The sequence below is a fragment of the Pogoniulus pusillus genome, chromosome 13, assembly GCF_015220805.1.
Source record: "Pogoniulus pusillus isolate bPogPus1 chromosome 13, bPogPus1.pri, whole genome shotgun sequence".
NCBI lineage: Eukaryota > Metazoa > Chordata > Aves > Piciformes > Lybiidae > Pogoniulus > Pogoniulus pusillus.
In genome coordinates, this window is record NC_087276.1 from 30922089 (window position 1) to 30947783 (window position 25695).

The 25695-nt window shown below is 53.2% G+C and overlaps 2 protein-coding genes across 10 annotated transcripts in view; one reads left to right on the forward strand and one right to left on the reverse strand.

Annotated features, from left to right (window-relative positions):
• IQCK (IQ motif containing K) overlaps nt 1-25695 on the reverse strand; it is a 245253-nt gene that overhangs the window by 103858 nt on the left and 115700 nt on the right. For 5 of the 9 annotated variants that reach the window (XR_010304616.1, XR_010304619.1, XR_010304621.1 and 2 more), the window contains 2 exons: nt 24303-24398; nt 5094-5242 (listed from right to left, as the gene is read on the reverse strand). Coding sequence is in view for 2 of the 9 variants with exons in the window: in XM_064153851.1 (XP_064009921.1) it covers nt 18240-18295; nt 24303-24398 (152 nt within the window). In the remaining 7 variants the exon portion in view is untranslated. Of the gene's footprint in view, nt 1-3917; nt 4123-5093; nt 5243-16416; nt 18296-24302; nt 24399-25695 lie in introns of those variants that run through there. The other 4 variants (XR_010304618.1, XM_064153852.1, XM_064153851.1 and 1 more) reach the window with 4 other exon arrangements.
• Nucleotides 2307-18186, forward strand: GPR139 (G protein-coupled receptor 139). Its single transcript, XM_064153855.1, has 2 exons — nt 2307-2421; nt 16576-18186. The coding sequence occupies exons 1-2, from the start codon at nt 2307-2309 to the stop codon at nt 17508-17510; spliced, it is 1050 nt and encodes a 349-aa protein (XP_064009925.1). The 3' UTR covers nt 17511-18186.

Here is a 25695-nt window from a genome sequence, read left to right on the forward strand (position 1 = left end):
TGCCAGCCCCAGGGATGCACTTCACCCAAGCAAAGGTTCCAGGAACCACTGCTTCTCTTTCGAGAGCCAACACAAGATCCTCTCTCCTCATCAGGTCTTTCCCAGGAACAAATGACACTTTCCAAAAGAAGAAAACCCTGTAGGTTAAATGGCTGGGGGGAGGTAGAGTAGAACGCACAGGGCTTTTACTCTGTAATTGCCACCCCCCCAATCCCTCTATACAGTTCTGTTAGCCACCTGGGTCAAGGCAATGCCAAGCACAAACCCAGGCTGGGCAGTGAGTGGATGGTTGATTCTATGGTTCCAAAACACTTTTTTGTTACATTATCCTCCAAGCTCAATGGCCAGGTGTATACAGAGCAAGGACCATACCCTTAACCAGTTTATGGAACTCTCCTGCTGTGTCTTGTGTGTACTCCAACAGACACACCTCACTGACCTGCCTCACACACACTGCACATGGAACTCTCCTGCTGTACTTTGTGTGTACTCCAACAGACACACCTCACTGACCTGCCTCACACACACTGCACATGGAACTCTCCTGCTGTGTCTTGTGTGTACCCCAACAGACACACCTCATTGCCCTGCCTCACACACACTGCACATGGAACTCTCCTGCTGTGTCTTGTGTGTACTCCAACAGACACACCTCATTGCCCTGCCTCACACACACTGCACATGGAACTCTCCTGCTGTACTTTGTGTGTACCCCAACAGACACACCTCACTGACCTGCCTCACACACACTGCACATGGAACTCTCCTGCTGTACTTTGTGTGTACCCCAACAGACACACCTCACTGACCTGCCTCACACACACTGCACATGGAACTCTCCTGCTGTACTTTGTGTGTACCCCAACAGACACACCTCACTGACCTGCCTCACACACACTGCACATGGAACTCTCCTGCTGTACTTTGTGTGTACCCCAACAGACACACCTCATTGCCCTGCCTCACACACACTGCACATGGAACTCTCCTGCTGTACTTTGTGTGTACCCCAACAGACACACCTCACTGACCTGCCTCACACACACTGCACATGGAACTCTCCTGCTGTATTTTGTGTGTACTCCAACAGACACACCTCATTGCCCTGCCTCACACACACTGCACATGGAACTCTCCTGCTGTACTTTGTGTGTACCCCAACAGACACACCTCACTGACCTGCCTCACACACACTGCACTTAGAACTTTCCTGCTGTACCTTGTGTGTACTCCAACAGACACACATCATTGCCCTGCCTCACACATGCTGCACAGGGACATGGCAGCCACTGAATCCTGTGCAGCACTGAGTTGCAAGGCTCAACCTGCACTTTGGGTGAAAAAACTCGAAGTTTCTGCTCAGCAGAAATGCACTGGAATCAAACATGTAGCTTATTACTAGACCATGACCTCTTGAACATCCCGACAGGTGCTACCACCTGTCCAGCCCACTGATTAGCAGCAGAAAGCACAGGACCACAGCACCTGCAGCTAACAAGCCCAACTCTAAACTAGTTACCCACAAGACGATGCACTGAAAGACACAAACGTCAAGGCGTAGGTAGAGAAGGTGTGAGAAATCAAAGTGCCTTCTGCTGTGCCCCACGAGGGTTACACGTACACCTGCCGCCCACGGCAGGAGCATCGTGGATCTAGTGCTGCCCACCCCATCCCCAGCGCACTCTGGGGACAGGAGTGACAGCGTTTCCACCGTGCAGCTACAGAGATGCCTATCCCGGGTCTACCACCTTCCTTCCCACCTGCGCCCTTGCTGCCCTGCTGCCCTGCGTGCCAAGCTGGAGGAAAAGTGCCTTTTCCTGCCGGCGGCAGGGGAGTGAGCCGCTGCCCACCGGGAAGGCGGTGCCTCGCCCGGGGAGCTTCGCCCGCGCCGCGGAGGCAGCGGGGGGTCAGCGCCGGGCATCCCCGGGCTGCGGGCGGCAGCAGGGTCCAGAGGGGCACCCAAGGCGCAGCCCCAAGGCAGGGTCACCTGGGGCCTACTGCGCGACGCTTCCCCTCCTCCGCGGCACCTGCCTGCAACGGGCGGGAGGGTCCCAGGGCGGCCGAGCGGCGGCGAGCCCCCGCCAGCCGGGGCGGCCCGAGGCGGAGGCTGCCCCGCCCCGCCGGCGGCAGCGGGGCTGGTCCCGCCCCGCCCGGCCCCGACACCGGGGCCGCGCCATGTGTCGTCGCCGCCGCTGCCCGCCGCGGGGCCCGCGCCGCGCTCGCCGCTGCTGAACGTGTGAGGGGCGGGCGGGCGGCCCGGGCGGCGGAGCCAGCGCCGGCAGCGCGGCCGCGGGGAGAGCGGGTCCATGGAGCACAACCACCTCCACAACGGCTCCCTCCTGGCGCACCACCGCTATGGCTGCGGCTTGGGATACGCACCTGTCGTCTACTACAGCCTGCTGCTCTGCCTCGGGCTGCCGGGTGAGTGCCGCGCCCAGGGTGGGCAGCGGGGAGCCGGCGGGGACGGGGCGCCCGTGCCCGGGCTGCCCCGAGAGTCGCCGCGGCGTGGCGGGGCTGCGGGGTGCCCGCAGAGCTGCCGGAGAGCCTGTGCCCGGTTGCCCGCGGAGCGCTGCGGCGGGCACGGAACCCGTTCCTCCGCCTGCTCGGAGGGCAGCAGCGCGGGCGTTTCTCAGCATCCCGGTGCCACACACGCTGCTGTCCCTGCGCCTTCTCTCTCGCCGGGCTTTGTCCCTGCCCTCGCATCCTTGCCGTCGCTTTCCCACTCGGACTCGGGCGCTCTGACTTTGAACTTGGCACGCAAGTCGCAACCCGCCGTGAAGTTTCTACCGCAATCCACTTGGCCGTTTGAAGAGGTGCCGAGGGCAGCCGGGTCTGTCCCCTATCGATTGCGTGCCGGGGCGACAGCGATCGAAAGTGCTGCTGTCAGGTCTGGTGTAAATCTCTGTCTGGCTACCTGGGGCAGGTTTGGTTTGCTCTAGGAGGACCTTGGCTAGGGCTGCAGCATGCGATCATCTATCTGTCTTTGGAGCCTGTCCCCGCAGCTGATGGAACAGGACAGCATGTAGACAGTCCAATCTTGGGGTCAGCACCCGAGTGCAGGTGCAGGACTCAGAACTAAGTCCCAGCTCATAGGCACCGGCCTCCAGACTCTATATCCCTCATCGAAACTTGCTACTTAGAAAGGGGACAATGTGGAGATGCTGAGGATGAGAAAAGCTCATCACTTCAAATGGGGAGGAAGAGGATGGCTCAGGTTTGGGTATGGACACCTGTAAGGCACCTATTGCCACACACAGATAGCCACAGCTCAACACATGCAGATGCCACATGAGCATCACACCAGCCTGACTATGGCAGATGAGCCAGAGCACTCCAAGAGCAGAGGTTTCCTACCAGAGGTGCTTGTCTCATGCTGTCAGCAAGACACCTTGGCACCCTGGACTGCAGGGAGCTGCTTGCGCAGCCCCAATTCTGCAGTTCCAGACTGGGCTTTGATGGGCAGAGCTGCTACCCCAGTGCAGGGCAGGCAGACATCACAGTTTGCTCCCTGGCTTAACATCTCCAGCCTCAGAGCAACTTGCAGCCATCCCAAGGTCAGGAAAAGTTAGAGCGATCTGATGCACCAAAGTGAACCAGAATTGTCAGGCTGCAATACAAGAGGGTTTGCTGGTGCCTGTGCACAGCTGCGTGCTTCAAGTGCCACGTGAAATGGCAAGCAGCGATGACAGTTAATAGTCTGCACTTTCTGGATGTTTTCTTCACCTTAATTCCTTCTTCAAGCAGTGCACACATAGACATTTTTTCAATCAGACACGAAGAGAAGCCTGCCTCTGAACAACACTCGTGCAATTACCACTCTGCAAATGCACTGATGCTCTTCATGCTTTTCATTCTTCCCCCCTGCCCCCTCCCCTCCCTTTTCGGATGACAATTAAAATTTGAAGATTGGGTAATAGTTCAGACAACTGCAAAGTTAAGTCCTGTATTTGCCCACAGAAGATGCAGGGCACAGGCAAGTGTCTCTGCTCCACAGCACTGACGAGTCTCAACCCTGACCTGAAGAGACCCAGCCAGCGGGGTTGAGAAAGTAGTTTCCTCTTCATTAATTCCTTAGATCTGCAGAGTAAGTGGAGCCTCTGATGCCCAGGAACTGACCAAGACCTTCTCAAGACAACAGGTGGAAAAGTTGTGATGAAGGGGGCCTTCAAAAAAGCTGGGGAGGGACTTTTGAGGCTTTCAGGGAGTGACAGGACTGGGGGGAATGGAGCAAAGCTGGAAGTGGGGAGAGTCAGAGTGGCCATGAGGAGGAAGTTGTTGAGCATGAGAGTGGTGAGAGGCTGGAATGGGTTGCCCAGGGAGGTGGTTGAGGCCCCATGGCTGGAGGTGTTTAAGGCCAGGCTGGCTGAGGCTGTGTGCAGCCTGCTCTAGGGTAGGGTGTCCTTGGGCATGGCAGGGGGGTTGGAACTGGCTGATCCTTGTGATCCCTTCCAACCCTGACTGATTGTATGATTCTAAGCAGTCTGTGGCTAAAGTTGCCTTTGTGTGTCTCTGAAATGGGGCAGAAGCCTTACATGCACAGACAGGAGGAAACTCTAAAGGACACTTGCACAACTCCCAGGGATTGTTCTTTGGAATGACAGCCCTGGCCTTGTCATGCCAAGAACATGGTTAAAATCAGTGCATGATCCCAGCCAGCAGTGGTGACACACGTTTCTCAAGGGACCAATCAGTTGGTTAGAGCAGCAGCACCAGTGACAGTGTGCAACAGACCCAGGCAAAGCATTTGGTGCTGCAGCCCTGCTGAGTTCAGTGCCCTTACCCCGGTCAGCGCTCAGTACGCACTGTTTGAGGCTAATGCCGTCGCCAGCACCCACATGCTACACAAGTGCAGCGTGCTGAGTAAATGCACAGTGTGCTGAGTGCATGAGACACTGATGAGTCTCACCCTGAGACTGCACAGAGATGAAAACAAAGCTGTTAAAGGGAAGGCTACCATGGCCAAGCTTCGGTAAGGATGTGGTACAGGGCAAGAGCAGTGCAAGAAGAAAAGCAAAAAGCTTTCCATGTTTTACTTTGAAGCTGCTCTGCAGTTTAGTAGCATCAGAAGGTTGCAAAGGAAGCTGACTGCTTACCTGTTAGAAAGAGAGCTCTGAATGCTGTGGGATCCCAGTAGTTAGCTGTGCATGGCTCCAAGAATGTGAGAGAAACACTGTCTAGGATCTGTCCTCCCATACAGCACCAGTGCAGCGTTTTGCTGAAATGAAACTCCTTGGCACAAATCCTGGTGAAAGATTGATGAGAAACCAGTTAACTGTTTCTACCTTTCCTGCTCTAGTGTCAGAAGGAAATTTCACTAACTCAACAACTCCACTTTGAGGCCAAGCGATGCCAGGCCCGACTGCATGCAGAGAAAGCAGCCCTTCCTCTCCCTTGTGTAGCCCAGGCAGCTCAGCAGAGCCTGCTCTCAGCTGGGGCTGTTCTCCCTCCCTGTTCAACCGGGCACCACAGAGTCTGAAGAGGGCAGAGACCAAAGCAAACTCCCTTCACTGCTGCTCTGGCAGTAGCAGACACAGGCACATGCCAGGCTGTGCCCTGCAGAGAGGGGCACCCACAGAGGCACCACTGCACACTGACCAGCACATGCCATGTGCAAGAGTGGCAGCTACTCTGCCAGAGATGACTGTGCCTTCCGATCAGCTGGATACAGGAGGTTTCTTCTCTACCCTCTGAGCTGGCAAGATAAAGACTGAATTCTGAAACTGAATTGGAGTGCATATGTGCAAAGGTGTCCCACAGTGTGCTGCCCCACTGCCAGGAGCAGGCTGTGCGGGACAGGGCAAAACCACGGGTGCAAGGGTGGGGAGCAGAGCGAGGCAGTAGTCTTGCATTTGAGGGGGGTTAGCATTTAACCAGCTGCTTTGCTGGCCCTGCACTCCCATCCTCTATCACTAGGAGAGGACCTCAGAAGCACCTCTAGTTAGCCAGGAAGCAAGACAGGGGCTGCCGGAAGCCTTAATCAAAGTGTTTCTGGCTTTAGTGAGAGAAAATGCCAGGGAAGAGGTGTTGGATGTGGAGGAGGTAACACATTGCTCTGATTCAGTCCAGGAGTGGGTTGGTAATGTGAGGAAATACAGAGCAGTAGGTATCAACTCTGTCCCTTTGCTAGTAAGAGCTGTGTGAAGCAACTCCACCACAGAGCTCCTGGTGCTGGTGCCACCAAACATGGCCGGGAAGGTCATGCAGAGGAGCAGCAGTGCTTGCTGCAGACACCTAGCTCTGACCCTGATTCCTGCTTGGCTAGGAGGTGCAGTGGCAGCTGAGCTGTCTTGCACACAGTCCCCTTTCCTGTGAAGGGCACAGCACGTTGCTGCTGCAAGAACAAAGTGGCAGTGTTTCCTAGACCAGGGCCTGGCCTGATGCATGCTTCCAGAGGTCTCACTTCTCTGGCCAGTGCAGAGAAGCAAAGTAAAATCTGTCCTTACTGCATCGTTGGGGTTCCACTGTGCTCCCTGGTCACTCAGCTGTCTGGGCAGTAGCTTGGCTTCAGAGGTTGTCACATTCCAGTGACACAAAGTACAAGCACTTACCTAGCACCTTTACAGCATTCCAAGGAGGTAACAGACTCACACTAATGGCCCAGGGAAGTGCTGCTATAAACTCAGAGCCTACTTCACCAATGCTTCTTTGATTTATGTTTGAGGCCTTTGCATAAAACTGATCACACTGATCCAAACACAGACTCAGAACTTTACAGGCTGGGGAAAGCAGCTCAGACACACTTGGGTGCTCCCAGCTGAAGGGTCTAGACGTGCAGCTCCCATGTTAGACATGCTGCTGAACAAGGTGGAGGACTTGGTCCTTCTGGAGCCTGCTCTCCATTTGCAGCTTGGATTAAGGAGGCTGTCTGGGAGGCATGCAAACCAGGACCATTGTCCTGGCGAGGCTGATGGGCTGCGTGCTGAGCATCCCTGCTCTCACCACGCAAGAGCCCAGCTGTGTTCCCTCCACTTCCTGGCAGCACAGGGGAAAGGAGACTTGAAGAGTGTTGCCATCTGTGCTTACAGCTGCAGCCTGGTTAGTACCAGGGACAGGGACAGGTAGCAAGGTTTGTTGATGACTCACACACCGTGTCATACCCAGTAAATACCAAAGCAGGCAGAATGTAGGTGTACCTACAGCACACGGCGGTGCAGAAGTGTCTGACCCGGTTGGGACTCCTGCCAGCTGCTGCCTAGCGTATTCTTCTGCAATCACAGCACAGGCTTCTGATTAAAGAGAGCATCTCCAACACCTGAATAAATAGCCTCCCTCATAACAGCACACCTGAACAACAGAGGTGCTGAAGGAGGATCTGAAAATACGAGTGGGAGAATTGTTACACGCAGAGCTGTGACCTTGATAAAGCAGCGCCCTTTAGCTGTCGCTCATTAGACAGAGTTCACAGTGAGTAAGAGCTGAGCCCTCCCGCGGCCTGATTCAGCCTCCCCTTGCTTCAAAGACCACACTTCTCTGACTTGAAACCTGAATTGGACACCCAGCCAGTACATTGCATCCTGCTTAAAGGAGAACAAATAAATTGGCTGAACTTTAGCTCAGCTGTCAGAGAGACTGAAGGGCACTGCAGCACATTACAGTGGCACTACTGGACAGAAGGGAACAAAACTGCTGCTAACACACTTACAGTGAGTCACTTCCTGGTGTGCAATGAACACTTTTTCCTTAAGGAGAGAAGAATCCTTATGAAAAGGAGTAGATTCACTGCAGTGTTCCTGCACAGAAGTGGTGACAGCGAGGTGTGCAGCAGATGGGAGCGATGTCATTTGGTCACAATGGCTGGAGAGTGTGGCCACCAAAGCCTTGTAGCCTGAGCGGCAGCGCGGGGCAGAATCTGCACCAGCGCAGAGCAAGACTTGACCTTGCGTCTCTGAATGCCGCTGCAGAGCACGACTGCTAACTTGGGTTGTCTTTTGCCACAGCAGCAGGAAACAGCACGGCCAGGGCTGTAATGATAACGAGGTGCAATGTTTGGGAGGCTCAGCAGACTATGAAAGTGCACAACCTTGCATGGCAGACTGCTGAAATGGATTGGGAAGGAAAAGCTCCCAAGGAGATTGCTCCCTTGAAATGACGACGACACAAGCGAGAGAGCACAGCCAGTTTGCACCGGAGGTGGGGAATGCACAGCCTCCAGTTGTTACGAAGTCAAGCCGTTCAGAACCACTAGGCAGTCTAACACCCTGCTGTTCTTCATCCACCCCCTTGCTTAGCTCTCTTCTCCTCCTCCTCTTTCTGCTCCCCTCCATAAGATGGGAGTGAATCAGCAGAAAGAAGCCAGCAGGAGAAGGCCCTCATCCGCGTACGTCAAAATGATTTGCTGTAGGCAAACAAAGAGGACAGAGAAGCCCTGACGTGGCACGCTCTCTGCTTCCACACGCCAAGTGCAGAGCAGTATCTGGCCACAAAAACTTTCACCTTCTGTTTCAGGTGGTCTCTTCGAGCCTTTCATCTCTTTTCCCGTTAACTTTGAGACATCAGAAAAGGAAACAAAGCCAAAATGAGCTCCCTGGGTGCAGGAGACCTTGCAAGCAACTCCAGGTTTGTTCTGCAGAATGGAGATACAAACACATGTAAGGATCCCACACCCCGAGGTCTGGAGCACTGCTGGTGCCATTCTGAGGGTGGCCCGATGGAAGAAGGTGGTGTTGGGTTGCCCTCCAAGGCACACCATTATGGCTGAGCAAAGAAAATGAAGTAGAGGCAACCAAGTCGGATGAGGACTGCAGTTAATGCTACAGAGGATGACCAAAAGGAGTTTTATCCCGTCAGGCACAGACAAGGAGAGAAGCCTGCCTGTTCAAACACTGGAAACATCCTCCTCACTCAAACTGCTCTCTTCTGCCACCTGAATGTAGAGTCACTTAACTTCCACATCCTCTCAATCCTCTGGTGCACTGACCGTGCAGGCAGGGTTGCTTTTGATTTCAAGACAGATTACCTGACAGTCAGTCACATCAGGCTGGGATATTTCACAAACCTTTGTTCATTCCAGGTATGTTTGCTTCAGCGTCCAGACTGACACACCAAAGGCTGATATATTTAGCGTGGGGGCAGCATATTCTCCAGGGGGTGAATGAAGCCAGGCTGTGATGGTTTTGCACAGTCTGCCATTTCCTGCATGTTGTGTAAAATTAGGGTAGCCTGTGGCCATGGGCTGTGCAAGCACGAGCTCCTAGTGCACTAGCTAATGCTTTAGGAAGACATAAAAAGTCTGGGGTTTAGCAGAGCCACAGTCAATGGTAAAACCCTCTAAATTATTCATGGTTAGTAGAGAACTGGTGCCAGTCCCCTTATGAAATCACATCCTGCCTCCAGCCGAGCAGTCCCCTCAGATACCTTTGGCACCTGCCTCGGCGCTTTGGCGTTCGCTATCAGAAGGGTACAATGGCTTTGTCGTCCTCCAGCTCCACTTACTCAGCTTGAGACCTCTTAAACTTCACCGACAGCCTGCACTTGGAAAGCACAGGCACCTGCCAAATGAGGCACCTAAACTGCCTTGAAAACCTCTGTCCAGATATGCTGCATGAATAACCAAACCTCTTTTATGATTTCTGCATTCTTTTGCAGATTGCCTTTTCTCCTCCCAGCACCAATCTCCATGAGAAAGCTTTGCTGTGCTCTGGTAGGTGGTTTTAGCCTCACCTAGACGCCTCTGAGACAGGCTTCAGGAGGGGATGTCTGAGAATCATTAGAGGCTTTCTGCCCTGTAGGCCCAGCTCAGGCAAGGTGGATGAGGAGGTGAAGTCGGCAGGGAGAACCAGATCACTGTCCCGTGCAGCCGTGTGTGGTGGGTACGCTGGTGGGAACATACTGAGCCTCCCTGCATCTTAACCTCTTGTTCCTCCTGGGCTGCTCTCATCCTGCAGAAAGCACCTTCTCTTATAAAAGCCTACTCTGGCAGTCTAGGAAAGCTGAAAGCAACTCAATATGATTACACCTGTCTGCCAGACAAGTTACTGCACTTAAGCCTGAGTGGTTGGCAAGGCTCAAAGTGAACCATCGGGCGTCTCCATGCCACTGCTATGTCTGTGCCTTCCAACAGCGACAATGTACTTCTGGCTGGATCCAAATCCTTCTCTGGCCTCCATGGCCAGCTACAGAGCAAAGAACCTCATTCACGGTGCCCTTGCCTGGAGCTGCCGCAGCTAATAAAAGCTGTCTGTAGAAAAATGGCCCCAGAGGCCAGATTTTATTGTCAGCAGCTGGCTTCTGACCCCAAGTCATTCATTCACCAGTGACTCTGAGCACAAGGCCAGACCATGCTCTCTCTAGAAGTCACTGGCACAGGTTACCCAGGGAGGCTGTGGATGCTCCCTCCCTGGAGGTGTTCAAGGCCAGGTTGGATGAGATCTGCTGTCTACAGTGAGCTGAAGGGAGGTTGTAGCCAGGTGGGGTTGGGCTCTGCTGCCAGGCAAACAGCAACAGAACAAAGGGACACAGCCTCAGGCTGTGCCAGGCCAGGTCTAGGCTGGATGTGAGGAGGAAGTTGTTGGCAGAGAGAGTGATTGGCATTGGAATGGGCTGCCCAGGGAGGTGGTGGAGTCGCTGTGGCTGGAGGTGTTGAAGCCAAGCCTGGCTGGGGCACTTAGTGCCATGGTCTGGTTGCTTGGCCAGGGCTGGGTGCTAGGTTGGGCTGGGTGAGCTTGGAGCTCTCTTCCAACCTGGCTGATTCTATGATTCCATATCTGTGCTGCTGGCCTGTTCTAGGGGGAGGTGTCCCTGCGTGTAGCAGGGGGGTGGAACTGGCTGAGCTTTGAGATCCCTTCCAACCTAACCCATTCTATGATTCTATAAGTCACTAATGTGGTCTCTCATGTATGGAGAGGAGTTTGGGTTGTCCTGGGCAGGAGCTCAATCATCCTCTACCTCCTAGTTCACTGTCAGGCATGGGCTATCCCAGCACAAATCACACAAGAGCCTTCCTACAAGCCATGAAGCCTCCTCCTATAGCAGTCCTGCTTCTGTGCCTGCTGTAGCTATTCTGATGTGCTTTTCTGTCTTAGTTCCCCTTTTATCCTCTGGAACATGATGCAGGCACTAGCAGAAGGGGCTGAGGCCCCTTCCCTCCCAAGGGCAAGTGCATGCAGGCTGTTTGGCAGCACTCAGACAGCTGAACACATAATAAATGCTCACAGGAACTCTGAGGGAAGGAAGAGCCTGTGTTGTACTAATTGCATTCTGTAAAGTACACTTTGCAATAGTTTAAGAGAAGAACTAAGGATATGATAATAAAAGAGAAGAGCAAATCAGGTTAGCTATGAAGAGATATCATCATGAAAGTTGTCCCCACCTGCTGCATAAGAAAACCACAGGACTCCCTCATCTTCTTTTCATGACAAACAGCACCCAAGGCTCGTTTTGAAAGACCTCGAGCTGGCCCTTAACATTCATTTCATTCCTCTCTGAAGTGATCCCTGTTACATGGCCTGCACCAGAAACCCCCCACTGCTATCATCTTCTCACAACACCATCCTCATCTCCAGGCTGGTTAGTTCTTGGTGCATGGCTGTTGGTAGCCACAGCCAGATCTGGCATCTGGACATGGTATACACTTTAATATTGCCTCTATTGGAATGGGCTGCCCAGGGAGGTGGTGGAGTCACCATGCCTGGTTGCTTGGCCAGGGCTGGGTGCTAGGTTGGGCTGGATGAGCTTGGAGGTCTCTTCCAACCCGGCTGATTGTGTGATTCTAGCTTAGAGGAAATCATCTGTTCCCATTAAGCCAAAACACTACTCTTTTTTGCCCCTTTTCCCTGTATTTTTAGCACTGTGTACTGGAGCCTCCCAAGTGTCTGAGTGTAGGAAGTGTTACTAGCATTTCCAGTAGCAACGTGCAGTTTCCCCTTTGCAAACCCTCTCCCTCTGTGCCACTCAGGAGACGAAGGAGAGGCCTGCAGAGTAGTTGCACACATTGCACAGCACTTTCTAGGGATCCTAGCAACGACTGCATTGGGTATCAAAGGTGTCCATTACAGCCACTGACCGACCGCTTACCGCGCTCAGTAAGCACAGACACCCCTGGTGCCGCAGCGGCTGCTTGGCAGAGCTCAGCCCCCCAGCCACGCACCCTGCTCCCAGCGCAGCGCCGCTGCTGCTCGCCTCCTAGAGGCTCTCTGCCCCCACAGGCTGCTATGTGCTCGCAAAGTGGGCAGGCTGGACAGGTGGGCACAGTCCAGTGCCCCGAGTTTGAACAAGTCCTAGTGCCAGGTACTGTACTTTGGCCACAACAATCCCAAGCAGCACTGCAGGCTGGGGCCAGAGTGGCTGAGAGCAGTCAGGCAGAGAGGGAGCTGGGGGTGCTGGTAGAAAGGAGCTGAAGATGAGGCAGCAGTGCCCAGGTGGGCAGCAGAGCCAATGGCATCCTGGGCTGGCTCAGGAGCAGTGTGGGCAGCAGGACAAGGGAGGTTCTTCTGCTCCTGTGCTCAGCACTGCTCAGGCCACACCTTGAGTGCTGTGTCCAGTTCTGGGCTCCTCCATTCAAGAGAGATGCTGAGGTGCTGGAAGGTGTTTGGAGAAGGGCAGCAAGGCTGGGGAGGGGCCTGGAGCAGAGCCCTGTGAGGAGAGGCTGAGGGAGCTGGGAGTGTGCAGCCTGCAGCAGAGGAGGCTCAGGGCAGAGCTCATTGCTGTCTGCAGCTGCCTGCAGGGAGGCTGTAGCCAGGTGGGGTTGGGCTCTGCTGCCAAGCACCCAGCAACCAAAGGGGACACAGTCTCAGGCTGCAGCAGGGCAGGTTCAGGCTGGATGTTAGGAAGAAGTTCTTTGCAGCAAGAGTAATTTGCATTGGAGTGGGCTGCCTGGGGAGGTGGTGGAGTCACCATCCCTGGAGGTGTTTAAGAGGAGGCTGGATGAGGCACTTAGTGCCATGGGTTAGTTAATTAGAAGGTGTTAGGTGATGTGTTGGACTCGATGATCTCAAAGGTCTTTTCCAACCTGATGAATTCTGATTCTGAACTGTTCTCAGTACAAACCCCCACAGCAAACCCAACGCCCAGAAAGGTGCCTCTGTTCTCAAAAGGCATCCTTATGACTGAAGGGAAAGAATTGAGACCCTGCCTTTTCTTACAGCTGCTTTTCATCATCTGCTCATGGCACCTTGAGGCTTCAGCCAGCTAGTCCCTAATCAAGCTGGTTCTCAACCAGATATGTATAAATGCAGAGTACGGCACTGCAGCAAGTGACACCGGCCTAAACTCATCTGCCATCTTCTCCTCAACTCCCAGCACACAGATCAATCCTTTCCAGATTACCTTAACTACTTACTGTCTAGAGAAAAACACTGCAAGAGCTGAGCAGCATGTACTGTCCAGGACAATTTAGAGGCATTAACCTACCCAGCAGCTGTAGCTCCATGTACGTTACGCTAGGGCCAGGAACTTCTGTATCTCCATTAGCATCTCTGACATAGTCCTTATCACTGGCTACAAAATCAGTGCAAGAACTAGGGTAAAAAAGGTTCAAGTGTGGTCTCGGAAGCTCTTCCATCCCCTCTCACCCACAGCAAGTAATTTTTGCCCACAAGAGAGCTCACGAGACACTGAGTAGGCACCCAGGAGTCAGTGAGATGATGGCAGAAGGACACAGTTGTTGACACGGGGCAGCGTTCCTGCCCATTTCCTACTTTATTGAGCTTTCAGTAACGTTTGAGGGCACAGCAAAGACCAGCTTAGCACTGGCTTGGAAACAGATGAAGGACAGAGCTCATCTTTGCTTTCCCTATACAGCCTGCAGCAGGAAAAACCCTCCCAGATCCTGTGCTGAGACACTGGAAATGTGCTGCTTTCTGCTGCCCCCCGTTCTATATCTGTTCTCACAAAGTAAATGATGTTACTCTATTTCATATCACCCAGCCATAAAAAACTCCTAATGTGATGCCAGTAGAAGCATTTCCAGTGCAAGATGCTGTAGCCCTTGCAGAAGAACTGGCTAGAGCTTGCATCTGCTTTGTCAGCTCAGTGTTCTAATCCAGCTCACCCAGCGATGCTCGTGGGTGCCAGGCGAGTAACCTGCGTTTCAGTACACACTGCTGCTGCCTTGCTGGGCACCCTCCGACAGGGAAGGGAGACAGACTGGGGAAGGACTGCTCCTAAATCTGCTTTCAGGGAAAAAACAGGAGGGAAGGTTCAGACCAAACAGTGGGACCCCCAGAATAGGCAGACAAGATGAAGAACAGGGATGCTGCGCCTGGATGTGCTGCAGCAGCTCCGCAGGAGCACCTCTGACAGTCAGGCTGGAGTTACCAGCAGGGACTAACACACTCAAACATCCACTTGCTGTGTGCTGAGTCCAGCTGTTGCCACTGGAGTGAGTCAAATCCAGAGGATTTACAAGAGAAGATGAACCCCCTGGGTCACATCCTGTATCTGTGAAGCTGAGCTGCACTGCCCAAGGATGGCTGCACAGTCATGAGAAACACTGCAGGTTGAGGATTTCCTTGACAGTACATCACTCACTGCACCCCTTGGGCTCATCAGCAGGCACAGGAGAGGCATTTTGTAAGCAAGGAAGTGAAAAATGACACAGCAGTTCTGACTACATCACTCCTCATCTCCCACATCTGCTCTGGTCAGGAATCAGCACAGGCTGCATCCATCACAGCGGAGGGCAGAACTGGCCTGAAGGCCATTTGAGAGAATGCTGCTGGAAATACCCTGCTGTTTAACATGTATTTAGGGCAGGAGTCAGGTGATGGCTAAGTCTGGTGAGTTTTGTTCCAAGATACAAAATCAAGTTAGCACCAAAATAGGTGGCACTGAGCAAGGGGTGCTACTCACAACATTCACTCTGCTGCAGTTCATCTCACCAGTGGCAGAAATCTTCTCAGGGAGCAGGCTTGGAAGACTCTTGTGAAGGAAGAAGGTTTCTTTAGTGCCAAGTAAAACAGCTAGACCTGAGTCTTTCAGTTGTAGGATGTATGTCTTGGGCCAGCACTACCCTAATGGCAGCAGCTTCCTTTCTCTCCCATTTAAAGAAATCCTTAACAAGCATTGTTGACTTGTTTTGAGAAATCCAGCAAGGCTGGCAGAAATGGCTGAAGGCAGAGAAGGGCAGCAAGGCCTGGAGCTCAGCCCTGAGAGGAGAGGCTGAGGGAGCTGGGAGCGTACAGCCTGCAGAAGAGGAGGCTCAGGGCAGAGCTCATTGCTGCCTGCAGCTGCCTGAAGGGAGTCTGTAGCCAGGTGGGGTTGGGCTCTGCTGCCAGGCAGCCAGCAGCAGAAGAAGGGGACACAGCCTCAAGCTGTGCCAGGGCAGGTCTAGGCTGGATGTGAGGAGGAAGTTGTTGTCAGAGAGAGTGATTGGCACTGGAATGGGCTGCCCAGGGAGGTGGTGGAGTGGCCGTGCCTGGAGGTGTTGAAGCCAAGCCTGGCTGGGGCACTTAGTGCCATGGTCTGGTTGGTTGGGCAGGGCTGGGTGCTAGGTTGGGCTGGCTGAGCTTGGAGCTCTCTTCCAGCCTGGTTGATTGTATGGTTTATAGACTTCTTAGGAAAAGGTCAAATGCCAACATTTGGTGGTTTCTTATACAGGAACCCAGAGCTCTGGTTTTTAAGCACTACTTCAGCTATTCTAGTCGAGCAACATAAATACTTGCAGTTGAATCACAGCTTTAGAGGGCTGACACAAACCAGACAGTGAGACAGCTGAGGCAAGACACTTGAGCACTTCACTATAATATTATCTGTCATGCAATACACCTAAGGCATAGTTTAGGTGCTGGGTCTGCATTGTAGCCAGAGTTAGGAGCAAAAGTGTTTTCAGGAAACTCAGGAAGGTTTACACTTGGGCTGAATCAGAACATCCATCATGATGTGACCAGCAGGGTTTCCTCAAAGGCTCAGCTCTATCACTCCAGAGAAAAAATGCCTTCCACCTGAAGGATTTCTGAAGAGCTGCTGTGACTCAGCAAGCAGACCTTTGTGGAGCACACAGGTTAACTAGTGGCAAGGGAGATGCTTCCCAGGGCCTGTCTGCAGGAGAGTGGGACAGACAGGCAGGGCTGAATTACAGGAGGCTCATCCTGGACAAGCCTGAAAACTTCCAGAGCACTGTGAGGCCCTTGGGAAGAGCTGAGATGTGTTTCTCTCGAAGTCTGTGTATGAGAGAGATTATTTTCACTCCTGGTGCTCCCTCCTACTGCCCCTGCCTCCCTGCACACGGGTATGGGTCTCCCCCACCCTCTGCTCAGGATGCTGCTATTGTGCCCATAGCAGCAGCAGCAGGAGGCCAGGGACACATCTCTGCCTCTCCACCTGTTCTGAGGAGACAGCAAAGAGCTGCTGAATAGCACCTACCCCTGTGTGTCTGGAGTGAGAGTCTTTTTCTGCCCCTCATCCAGATGTGCACAGGATGTGGTGTCAGTGCATCCCACAGCAGGGCTCGTTGCAACGCTCCTCATTGCAACAGCTGCTCTGAGGCACCCACGCCTGGTGTCTTCCTTTAGGTTTCCTGGACCTCAGTAAAAGCAGTCCTGTTGCCAAGAGCTTGAATGGAGCCACTGGTCCAAGCCGGCGCTGGGAAAGGCTGGTGTCATGTCTGAGTAGCCTAACCCTGTGTTTCTGTCTCCACAGCAAACATCCTGACAGTCATCATCCTTTCCCAGCTCGTGGCTCGCCGGCAGAAGTCCTCCTATAACTACCTGCTAGCTCTAGCTGCTGCTGACATCCTGGTCCTCTTCTTCATCGTCTTTGTTGACTTCCTCATGGAAGACTTCATCTTAAACAAACAGATGCCTCAGGTGCTGGACAAAATAATAGAGGTACTGGAGTTTTCTTCCATCCACACCTCCATCTGGATTACAGTGCCGCTGACCATCGACCGGTACATAGCTGTGTGCCACCCGCTCAAGTACCACACCGTCTCCTACCCTGCCCGCACCCGGAAGGTCATCGTCAGCGTCTACGTCACCTGCTTTCTGACCAGCATCCCCTACTACTGGTGGCCCAACATCTGGATCGAAGACTACATAAGCACATCCATGCACCAAATCCTCATCTGGATCCACTGCTTCACCGTCTACTTAGTGCCCTGCTCCATCTTCTTTATCCTGAATTCCATCATCGTGTACAAGCTGCGGCGAAAGAGCAACTTCCGACTGCGGGGGTACTCCACGGGCAAGACGACAGCCATTCTGTTTACCATCACTTCTATTTTTGCCATCCTCTGGGCACCAAGAGTCATCATGATCTTGTATCACCTCTACGTGTCGCCCATAAACAACAGCTGGGTGGTGCACATCGCCTCGGACGTCGCCAACATGCTCGCGCTGCTCAACACCGCGATTAACTTCTTCCTCTACTGCTTCATCAGCAAAAGGTTTCGCACGATGGCAGCCGCCACGCTGAAAGCCTTCTTTAAGTGCCAGAAGCAGCCTGTGCAGTTCTACACAAACCATAACTTTTCCATAACAAGCAGCCCGTGGATTTCCCCGGCCAACTCCCACTGCATCAAAATGCTTGTTTACCAGTACGATAAGAACGGGAAGCCTATCAAAATCTCGCCGTGACAAGGGCAGCAGTTGGAGTTTCTGGGCACAAGCTCTTCTCAAGCGGTTACATCCTCAGGGTGTGACTTGGTGAAATGGCTCTTTTCAAGAGGGGTTATTCGATTTCATCTCCCTGGCAGGTGGAGGGCAGAGCAGACTGCTGGAGGGAACAGGAGCACTTGATTTGAGGAGGCAAAGCGAGAAGGCAGACACCTCTGTCTCTTCCACAGCACTTTGGGTATGCTTCCAGAGTTCAACTCTTAGTGTTTAGTGGCACTCAAACGTTTTGCATTCCAGCACCAGTGCGGTCCAAAGTCGTCAAGAGGGGAAAGCCACAGCAGTGTTTAATTACAACCTTCTGCAACACAAGAGTGAAAGCTTGCTCGAGCACGCAGTTGGCTGGCGGTGGAGCACACAGGTGATCTGTGTACTGTGGGAGGTGCCGTTGCTGGCCTGTGCACCTGACAAAAGTGATGTGCTGGTTCTGACGTGAGACACCACCACACCCAGTCTTGCTCTCAAGAGCTCGTTGCAGGAGGCAGACACCAACTGCCACAAGCCCTTTTTTGGCTCATTTGAACAAGGCTTGAGGACCGATGCAGTCCCTTGGCATGCAAAGCAGTCCTGCAAGCTGCCAGTATTCATGTTCTAAGCTATTACTTAAGAACGCAAGCAAGACAGGGGAGCTAGAGAGAGGGAGGTTTCTAGAACCAAGAACAAAAGCAGCATCTTTTCCCAGCCATTTCAGTTCTAGCGACTGAGGAGCCCAAGTCCTGCCTGATGCGGAGCTACCACTGAAGTTACTCCTGCAAGGGTTGGAGTGATCGGAGGCTTTAGGTTCCTTTTTAATCCGTAAAGATTCTCAGTTATCCTCTGTGTTCAGAGATTAACATACAAAAACCTCAACCTGGGCTGAGATAAAATCATCCCTGGACCATGCCGTTCTGTTGTAAATTTGCCATGTAATTGTTAACCCCCCCACACCCTCTTCCTGAAAGAAATCCATTCAACACCAAACAGCGTGGAAAGCATAGGTCAGCCTGGACCGAGGCTTTTAAATAGTTACCTTAAAGCATCTTAACTTCTCTTCCTTCACATTCAAAAGCCAGCAGGCCAGTAATGCTGAGTGTAGAAAAGGAGAGAAGATGTTTAGAAGATGGCTGAAAATGCATTTCTTTGCCTTTCTCTCCTTGTCAGCTCTTGGCATTTGGTATCTCAGAGCCACATACCAGAATGCTTTTACTTCTACATTGGGCACTTAGTGCAGCCTTACTGAATGCGAGAGCAGAGACTTCCTTGCGTGGTGAACACAAGCACAATGTGGTCAGTGGACTCAGTGACTTCTCACTAACTGCAAATAAGAGGTAGCCTGGTGCTAGTACTGCACTTGTGCCTGTACCCATCTGCACTGCCAGCGAGGAGCTCGTGGTGCATCGGGGACTAACACAGCAAGGTACTCTGAGAGCAGATCCAGTAACCTCCACTTTAGTGGGATCCGAGGGCTGAAAGCATCTCCCTGTACCCCAGGACGACTCAGCTTTGGTGCATTTCCCCTAAGAAATACCAAGTCTCCAAAAGTCCTTCTGAGGAGGCAGCCTGGTTCCCTTCTGCCACCAAGGTTGCACCTGTGCAGCAACTTGTACTGGTGCTCTGCAAGAGCAAAGCCCATGCCAGACCCGAGTGCGCCTTCCTGAGGAGGAGCAGCAGCAGGAGGCACAAGCCATGAAGACCAGAACCCCAGGCAAGGGCTGACTTGTGTGTGGAGGGACTTTCTCAGGAGAGATCAAGGCTACTCAGGTTGGTCAGGAGCACAGAGACAGGATGCCCAGCACCCCACGGACCACACACACCACCCAGACCTGTCCCACTAGCAGAGCAGCTGGGATCACTGCGAGGTGCCGGATCACCCCGGGGGACCACGCTGGTTAGAACAAGGAGAGAGCTGCGTCTCAGGAAAGGGGGAGCTGAGAGCAAAGGCTGACCCTTCCCACCCTCCCCAGGCTCAAAGGGACATGAGGAGCCCGCTCATCCTCTGGGCTGCCCCTGGGATCCCAACAAAGCTTCTCACTTAGTTGCAATAATACAGCCTAGGAGGGATGCTCAGTCTTGCTCTCTCTGTCAGGGCAAGCTCCAAATCATTGCTCCCTTCAGCAGCGTTTCACAGAAATTCTTTTGTGGCCATGCCTTCTACCCTCAGAAGCCTCTCTCTGGTCTGTGTCAGTTGATAGTAACCAAAGTTACCTTCTGGAAAAGGTACTGTGTGCTTTGTTTTGAGGAGCTGCTGTATTTCTAACTTATTTTTGTTCTCAGATTGTTATGAGGAGTGCTTGTCTGAGTTAGCTGGGACCGAGGCGAAAGTGCAATATCTGTGGAGCTAAGTGGTTCGTTTTGGAGAATGTATCTGCTGAGGAACACTTTACACAAGAAATTCACTCTTCTACTTAAGGTGTAACAGTAACCTGGCAGACAGCAGCACAGGTTAGGGCTCTTCCTTACTGAGCACATGCAGTTCAGTGCATGGCCCCAGCTGCCGCTCGCACGGTGGCATTCAGGAGGGTTTGTATAACAGCATCTTTAGCCTGCAGAGTAGCAGTGGCAGCTGATCCCCCCCCCACCCTTGAGGATGTATTTTTGTAATTACCATATTTAAAACAACAACAGCAATGACTCTTTCTGCATTAATATTTCATTTCCCTGCTAAAAATATCCCATTAAATGGTTGTAACCTCACCATCCCTCCCCGGGTCAGCTCAGAAATGACAAGAGGTGCAACCTCGCTGCACAGGGGATTGGGAGTTTCATTTCTGACCATGCAGGCTGCAGGAGCTCACTTCCAAACCCCCCTGAAGCCCACGGGAAGGGTTCTTGTGGGTTTTGGGGTTCGCTCTTCCAATGCCCATCGACTCAGAAGGACTTCAGATGGAGCTGTATCTCAATAGCAGACTTCTGAAGCGTTCTTTAGAGTCCCTTCTGGGCAACAGAGCCTTGACTTTTTAGTCTGCCATATGGGAGCTGCTGTTGATGCTACTTTGCCTTACTTTTGGTTGCATGAAGCATTTCTGCAGTGGCTGTTGCCAATGTCTCGCTGTATCACTGGTACCTCCCCATTTTCCAGTAGTGACAAACTCAGCCAAGCACACAGAGTGTGGTTAGTTAGGGGAGAAGTACCCCGGAGACAAAACCATCTTTGGTGTGGAGATGTCTTTTGTACTCTGTTTCCTTTCTATTTAAAATATCTACAATTAGAAACACAATAAGCTGTGAATGCACAGATTTACAGTTCCTTCCTCCGAAGAGCACAGCGAGGAACAAAGTGGTTTAGGGGAGCCTCTGGTAGGTGGCAGAGGACCTATACCCACTGAAATTGTGAATATGGGTATTTTCATAAGTAGACCATATATTGTGTTTGACAAACTTGTTTGTATTATAATAAATTATGAGATGATGGTGCATAACTGACTGCTGTGTTTGCAGCCATGGCTTCACCTAGAAATACTTAGGCCATACTTTTGATTAGTAGGTACTTAGGATGTACTGCAAATGAGACCAGTCCTTGGCAACCACAGAATCAACCAGGTTGGAAAAGACCTCTAGGATCATCCAGTCCAACCTACCATCTAACCCTTCTAATTAACTAACCCATGGCACTAAGTGCCCCAGCCAGCCTCCTCTTAACACCTCCAGCCACGGCCATTCCACCACCTCCCTGGGCAGCCCATTCCAATGCCAATCACTCTCTCTGACAACAACTTCCTAACAACATCCAGCCTAGACCTCCCCTGGCACAGCCTGAGGCTGTGTCCCCTTCTTCTGTTGCTGGGTGCCTGGCAGCAGAGCCCAACCCCACCTGGCTACAGCCTCCCTGCAGGCAGCTGCAGACAGCAATGAGGTCTGCCCTGAGCCTCCTCTGCTGCAGGCTGCACACCCCCAGCTCCCTCAGCCTCTTCTCACAGGGCTGTGCTCCAGGCCCCTCACCAGCCTTGCTGCCCTTCTCCAAACACCTTCCAGCACCTCAACACCTCTCTTGAGTGGAGGAGCCCAGAACTGGACACAGCACTTGAGGTGTGGCCTGGCCAGTGCTGAGTACAGGGGCAGAAGGATTTCCCTTCTCCTGCTGGCCACACTAACCATCCCTCAGTAAAACAGAGCCTTGGATCATGCTGCCCATCCATGGGATGAAGCAAGTTCTACATAAGGTGTAGAAGTTACTACTGTCTCAATTCTTCATCCTGAACCACAGACCCAGCTTCTGCAAGTTAGGTTTAGCTTCTGCAACAGTGACTCTCTATCCCTAGTAGTAGTGAAAAGCTGGACCTGATGCTAGTGACACCTGTCCAAAGCAAGTGTGATGCCAGAAAAATCAGGCTGATGCCCTGATCACTGCAAGTGATGAGATACCCAGGCAGCTGGGCCCAGGAGGGCAAAACAGAGCCCCAGTTCCCCCCATCAATCAGTGACAATTAATGACACAAGCAGGTAGGCTGTAGCCAGTCACAGGAGCATGGGCAAGAGGTAGAAATGGCAGTTTGGTTCCAACTGGAGGAGAGAATGGCACATTAACAGGCTGCCCAGGGAAGTGGTGCAGCCACCACTCCTGAGACTAATTAAAAGCTGAGGTGCTCATGGACATGGTTCAGTGGTGGATGTGGCTGTGCTGGGCCAGGATGATTGACTCTCTGGACTCCCCCCTCCCCCAAATACACTCCTGTGTTCCTGTAGGGTATTTCAGTCTGTTGCAGAGGTAAGGATCCCTCAGGAAGCAATCCACTTACAGATTTGTGCTGTTAAACGTGTGAGCAGGATAAATGTGTCATACCTGTGCCAGGAACAGATTGCACAGAGACCAAACAACTACCATGAGAAAATACAAAGTACTGGAGGCTGAAAGTGGACTCAGGAGCTCAGGGGAATGCATGAGGAAAAAGCCAAACGTTTATTCAAATGAAGATCACTCATGCTATGCAGAATTCATGCTGCTATCCAATCTAAAACCTTGTGGGAGCAAGATCCCAGCTTCTCTGGACAGCTAATGGCACCTTAGAAGAGTATTTTAAAAATCATTAAAATTAACCAGAGTGGAGTAGCAAAGTCCAGTGTCTGAGAGATCACAGAGTCAACCAGGTTGGAGCTCCAAGCTCATCCAGCCCAACCTAGCACCCAGCCCTGGCCAACCAACCAGACCATGGCACTAAGTGCCCCAGCCAGGCTTGGCTTCAACACCTCCAGGCACAGCCACTCCACCACCTCCCTGGGCAGCCCATTCCAATGCCAATCACTCTGCCAAAAACTTCCTCCTGATATCCAGCCTGAACCTCCCCTGGCACAACTTGAGATTGTGTCCCCTTGTTCTGTTGCTGGGTGCCTGGCAGCCCAACCCCAGCTGGCTACAGCCTCCCTTCAGGTAGCTGTAGACAAGAGATGGGGAGTTAAACACAGGAGAGGAGGCAGCGACCAGGCAGTGCCTGACCTGCTCATCAGGCCTCCCTGCTGCAAAAGGCTTGGGAACAGATTGTAAAGGACAGCCTGAGAGAGGCAAGTCAGGGGAAAGAGGCACTGCCAGATTTGGTGGAGCTTATCATCAGAGCTGTTCTCCTGGAGGCATCCTGGGCTCTGCCTGCCTCAGTCCTTTCATTAAGAGGCGGCAGGCAGCGGTGCTGCTGAGGCACACAGGGTTCTAATAGAGCCTGGCACTGCTGGCAGGGCACTGAAGGAAAGGTATTTCATCTGCAAACCAGGTGACCCTGAAGATCCAAGTGATAAACAGGGGATGAATCCAATAGTAATAAACACAGGGCTCTTCACTTGTCTGCTTGTAACAATGCAGCAGCTCCATAGCCTCGGCGGCAGCCAGGGAGAAGCAAGAGCCCAGCTGTGCCAGCCGGGCTGGGCTGCGGCTGAGTCACCCACAGAAACAGCTCATCACAGCCCCTGCTGCAGACACAGCACAGAGTGGATGCTGCTTTACACCACCTCCCGTGCCGTGTCTGCCCATACATGTATGTGTGTGCACAAAGGACAAGCAGCAGCAGTTAGAGAAGAGCTTGACAAAGACACAGAGCTGGGACGAGACGAAGTGGCAGTGAACTCTCCTCGGGCAAATGTGCCCTGGAAGTTAGCAGACAATCTCCAATTACCAAACAAGAGATGCTCAGCAAAAGTGCTTCCAGCAGCCCAGGTCTCCCCACTGCTCCCCAAGCAGGGTTTGGTAAGTGCAGGGGCAGGACTCTGAGACGAGGCAGGCAGCAGGACGGCCTGGGGTCACACATCCTCAGAGCTGACAGCCACACAGCCCTTCCCGGGCAGCCTGGCAGGTCTCTGACTCAGCTTGAAGGACAGCAGAGGTGTCTCTCCAGCCCCCCACTGGGGTTGCTTCGAGGGAGACAGCCAGCACCAGAGCCATGACAGCCACCAGCTGCTCAAAGCCATTCCTGCGAGCAGCCAGAACGAACTCAGCAGCACTTGCTGAGGATGCTACAGATGAGAGACTGCTGCTAATGCATTCCCCATTAAACTCACACTGACTTCTGCCTCAGCAGCTCAGCTCTTTTCAGATCTTTTTAAACCCACCAAGCAGAGCAGAATAAAAGGCAACCTCACGCAGTCTAGAACTGTTAAATAATAATCCCACTATTAGCAGGCTGGGGCTGCGCTTGCCAGGTCTGCCTTTCTGACAGCATGCAATTAATTCCCAGGAGCTGCCAGACACAACAAGGGGCTTGAAAGGCTCCAGCCCTTTGTAATAAATCAGCATCACCTAAGGATTTACTGTTAGCTTGCTACAGTGCACCAGAGACACATAAATATTACACTTACCAAACTTTGCCCCAGCCAAAGAGTTAAAGGCTTCTGTTTTGCTGCTTTGCCAACAAGGCTCCACCGGTTTGCTCCTCAGCACCCTCGTTTGGCAGCCTAAGTGGAGGACACAAACAGTGTGACATTGAATGCTGTTGTCAGGAGACCCCCTTTGAGTGGCACAGCACACCCGAGACCTTCTGCCGAGCACCTGAGGCTGCCTGGTGCTACGCAGCGGCGGGAAGCAGCCCCCGGCCGAGGGCTGCGGGGACAGCCGGCATCCAGCCAGGCAGCCTGGTGCTGCAGGGGCTGCCTCAGGGGCAGGTCAGCCTTGCAAACAGGCCGTGGGAACGGCACCAAAGCAACACAGAACAGACAGAGCCACCTTAGGCGCTGTCCTCACCACAGCAAGGAGAAAGAGCCCGGGACAGGTCCTGCCACTGGAGCCCAGCTCCCAGCTACGGGCACAGCACTGCAGATGAACGATGGCATTCACATCCTCAGAGAGCAGCAAAGGGCTGGCAGCACAGGGTGGGGCAGCTTCTGACACCAGCACCTCCCACCCTTGCAGGTCACAGCACATCGAGGCAGCCCAGCAGCACAGTCACAGAATCAGCCAGGCTGGAAGAGAGCTCCAAGCTCAGCCAGCCCAACCTAGCACCCAGCCCTGCCCAACCAACCAGACCATGGCACTAAGTGCCCCAGCCAGGCTTGGCTTCAACACCTCCAGCCACAGCCACTCCACCACCTCCCTGGGCAGCCCATTCCAATGCCAATCACTCTCTCTGACAACAACTTCCTCCTCACACCCAGCCTAGACCTGCCCTGCCACAGCTTCAGTCTTTGTACCCTTCTTCTGTTGCTGGGTGCCTGGCAGCAGAGCCCAACCCCACCTGGCTACAGCCTCCCTCAGGCAGCTGCAGACAGCAATGAGCTCTGCCCTGAGCCTCCTCTGCTGCAGGCTGCACACCCCCAGCTCCCTCAGCCTCTCCTCACAGGGCTGTGCTCCAGGCCCCTCCCCAGCCTTGCTGCCCTTCTCCAAACACCTTCCAGCACCTCAACATCTCTTGAGTGGAGGAGCCCAGAACTGGACACAGCACTCAAGCTGTGGCCTGAGCAGTGCTGAGCACAGGGGCACAAGAACCTCCCTTGTCCTGCTGCCCACACTGCTCCTGAGCCAGCCCAGGATGCCACTGGCTCTGCTGCCCACCTGGGCACTGCTGCCTCCTCTTCAGCTCCTCTCTACCAGCACCCCCAGCTCCCTCTCTGCCTGGCTGCTCTCAGACTCTCTGTCCCCAGCCTGTAGTGCTGCTTGGGGTAGTTGAAGTGTCCTGCCCCTTTGCCTTTCAGATGGGGCTCACCTCACCAGCCAGAGCTGCCTGCTGTGTGAGCAGCTCCCCATCAGCCACTCCTG

What these genes read in the sequence shown, in the direction of transcription:
- GPR139 (XM_064153855.1), top strand. Translation starts at nt 2,307, where the DNA reads ATGGAGCACAACCACCTCCACAACGGCTCCCTCCTGGCGCACCACCGC. An exon ending in GCTCTGCCTCGGGCTGCCGG is followed by an intron (nt 2,422 to 16,575) that starts GTGAGTGCCGCG and finishes CTGTCTCCACAG; the next exon opens with CAAACATCCTGACAGTCATC.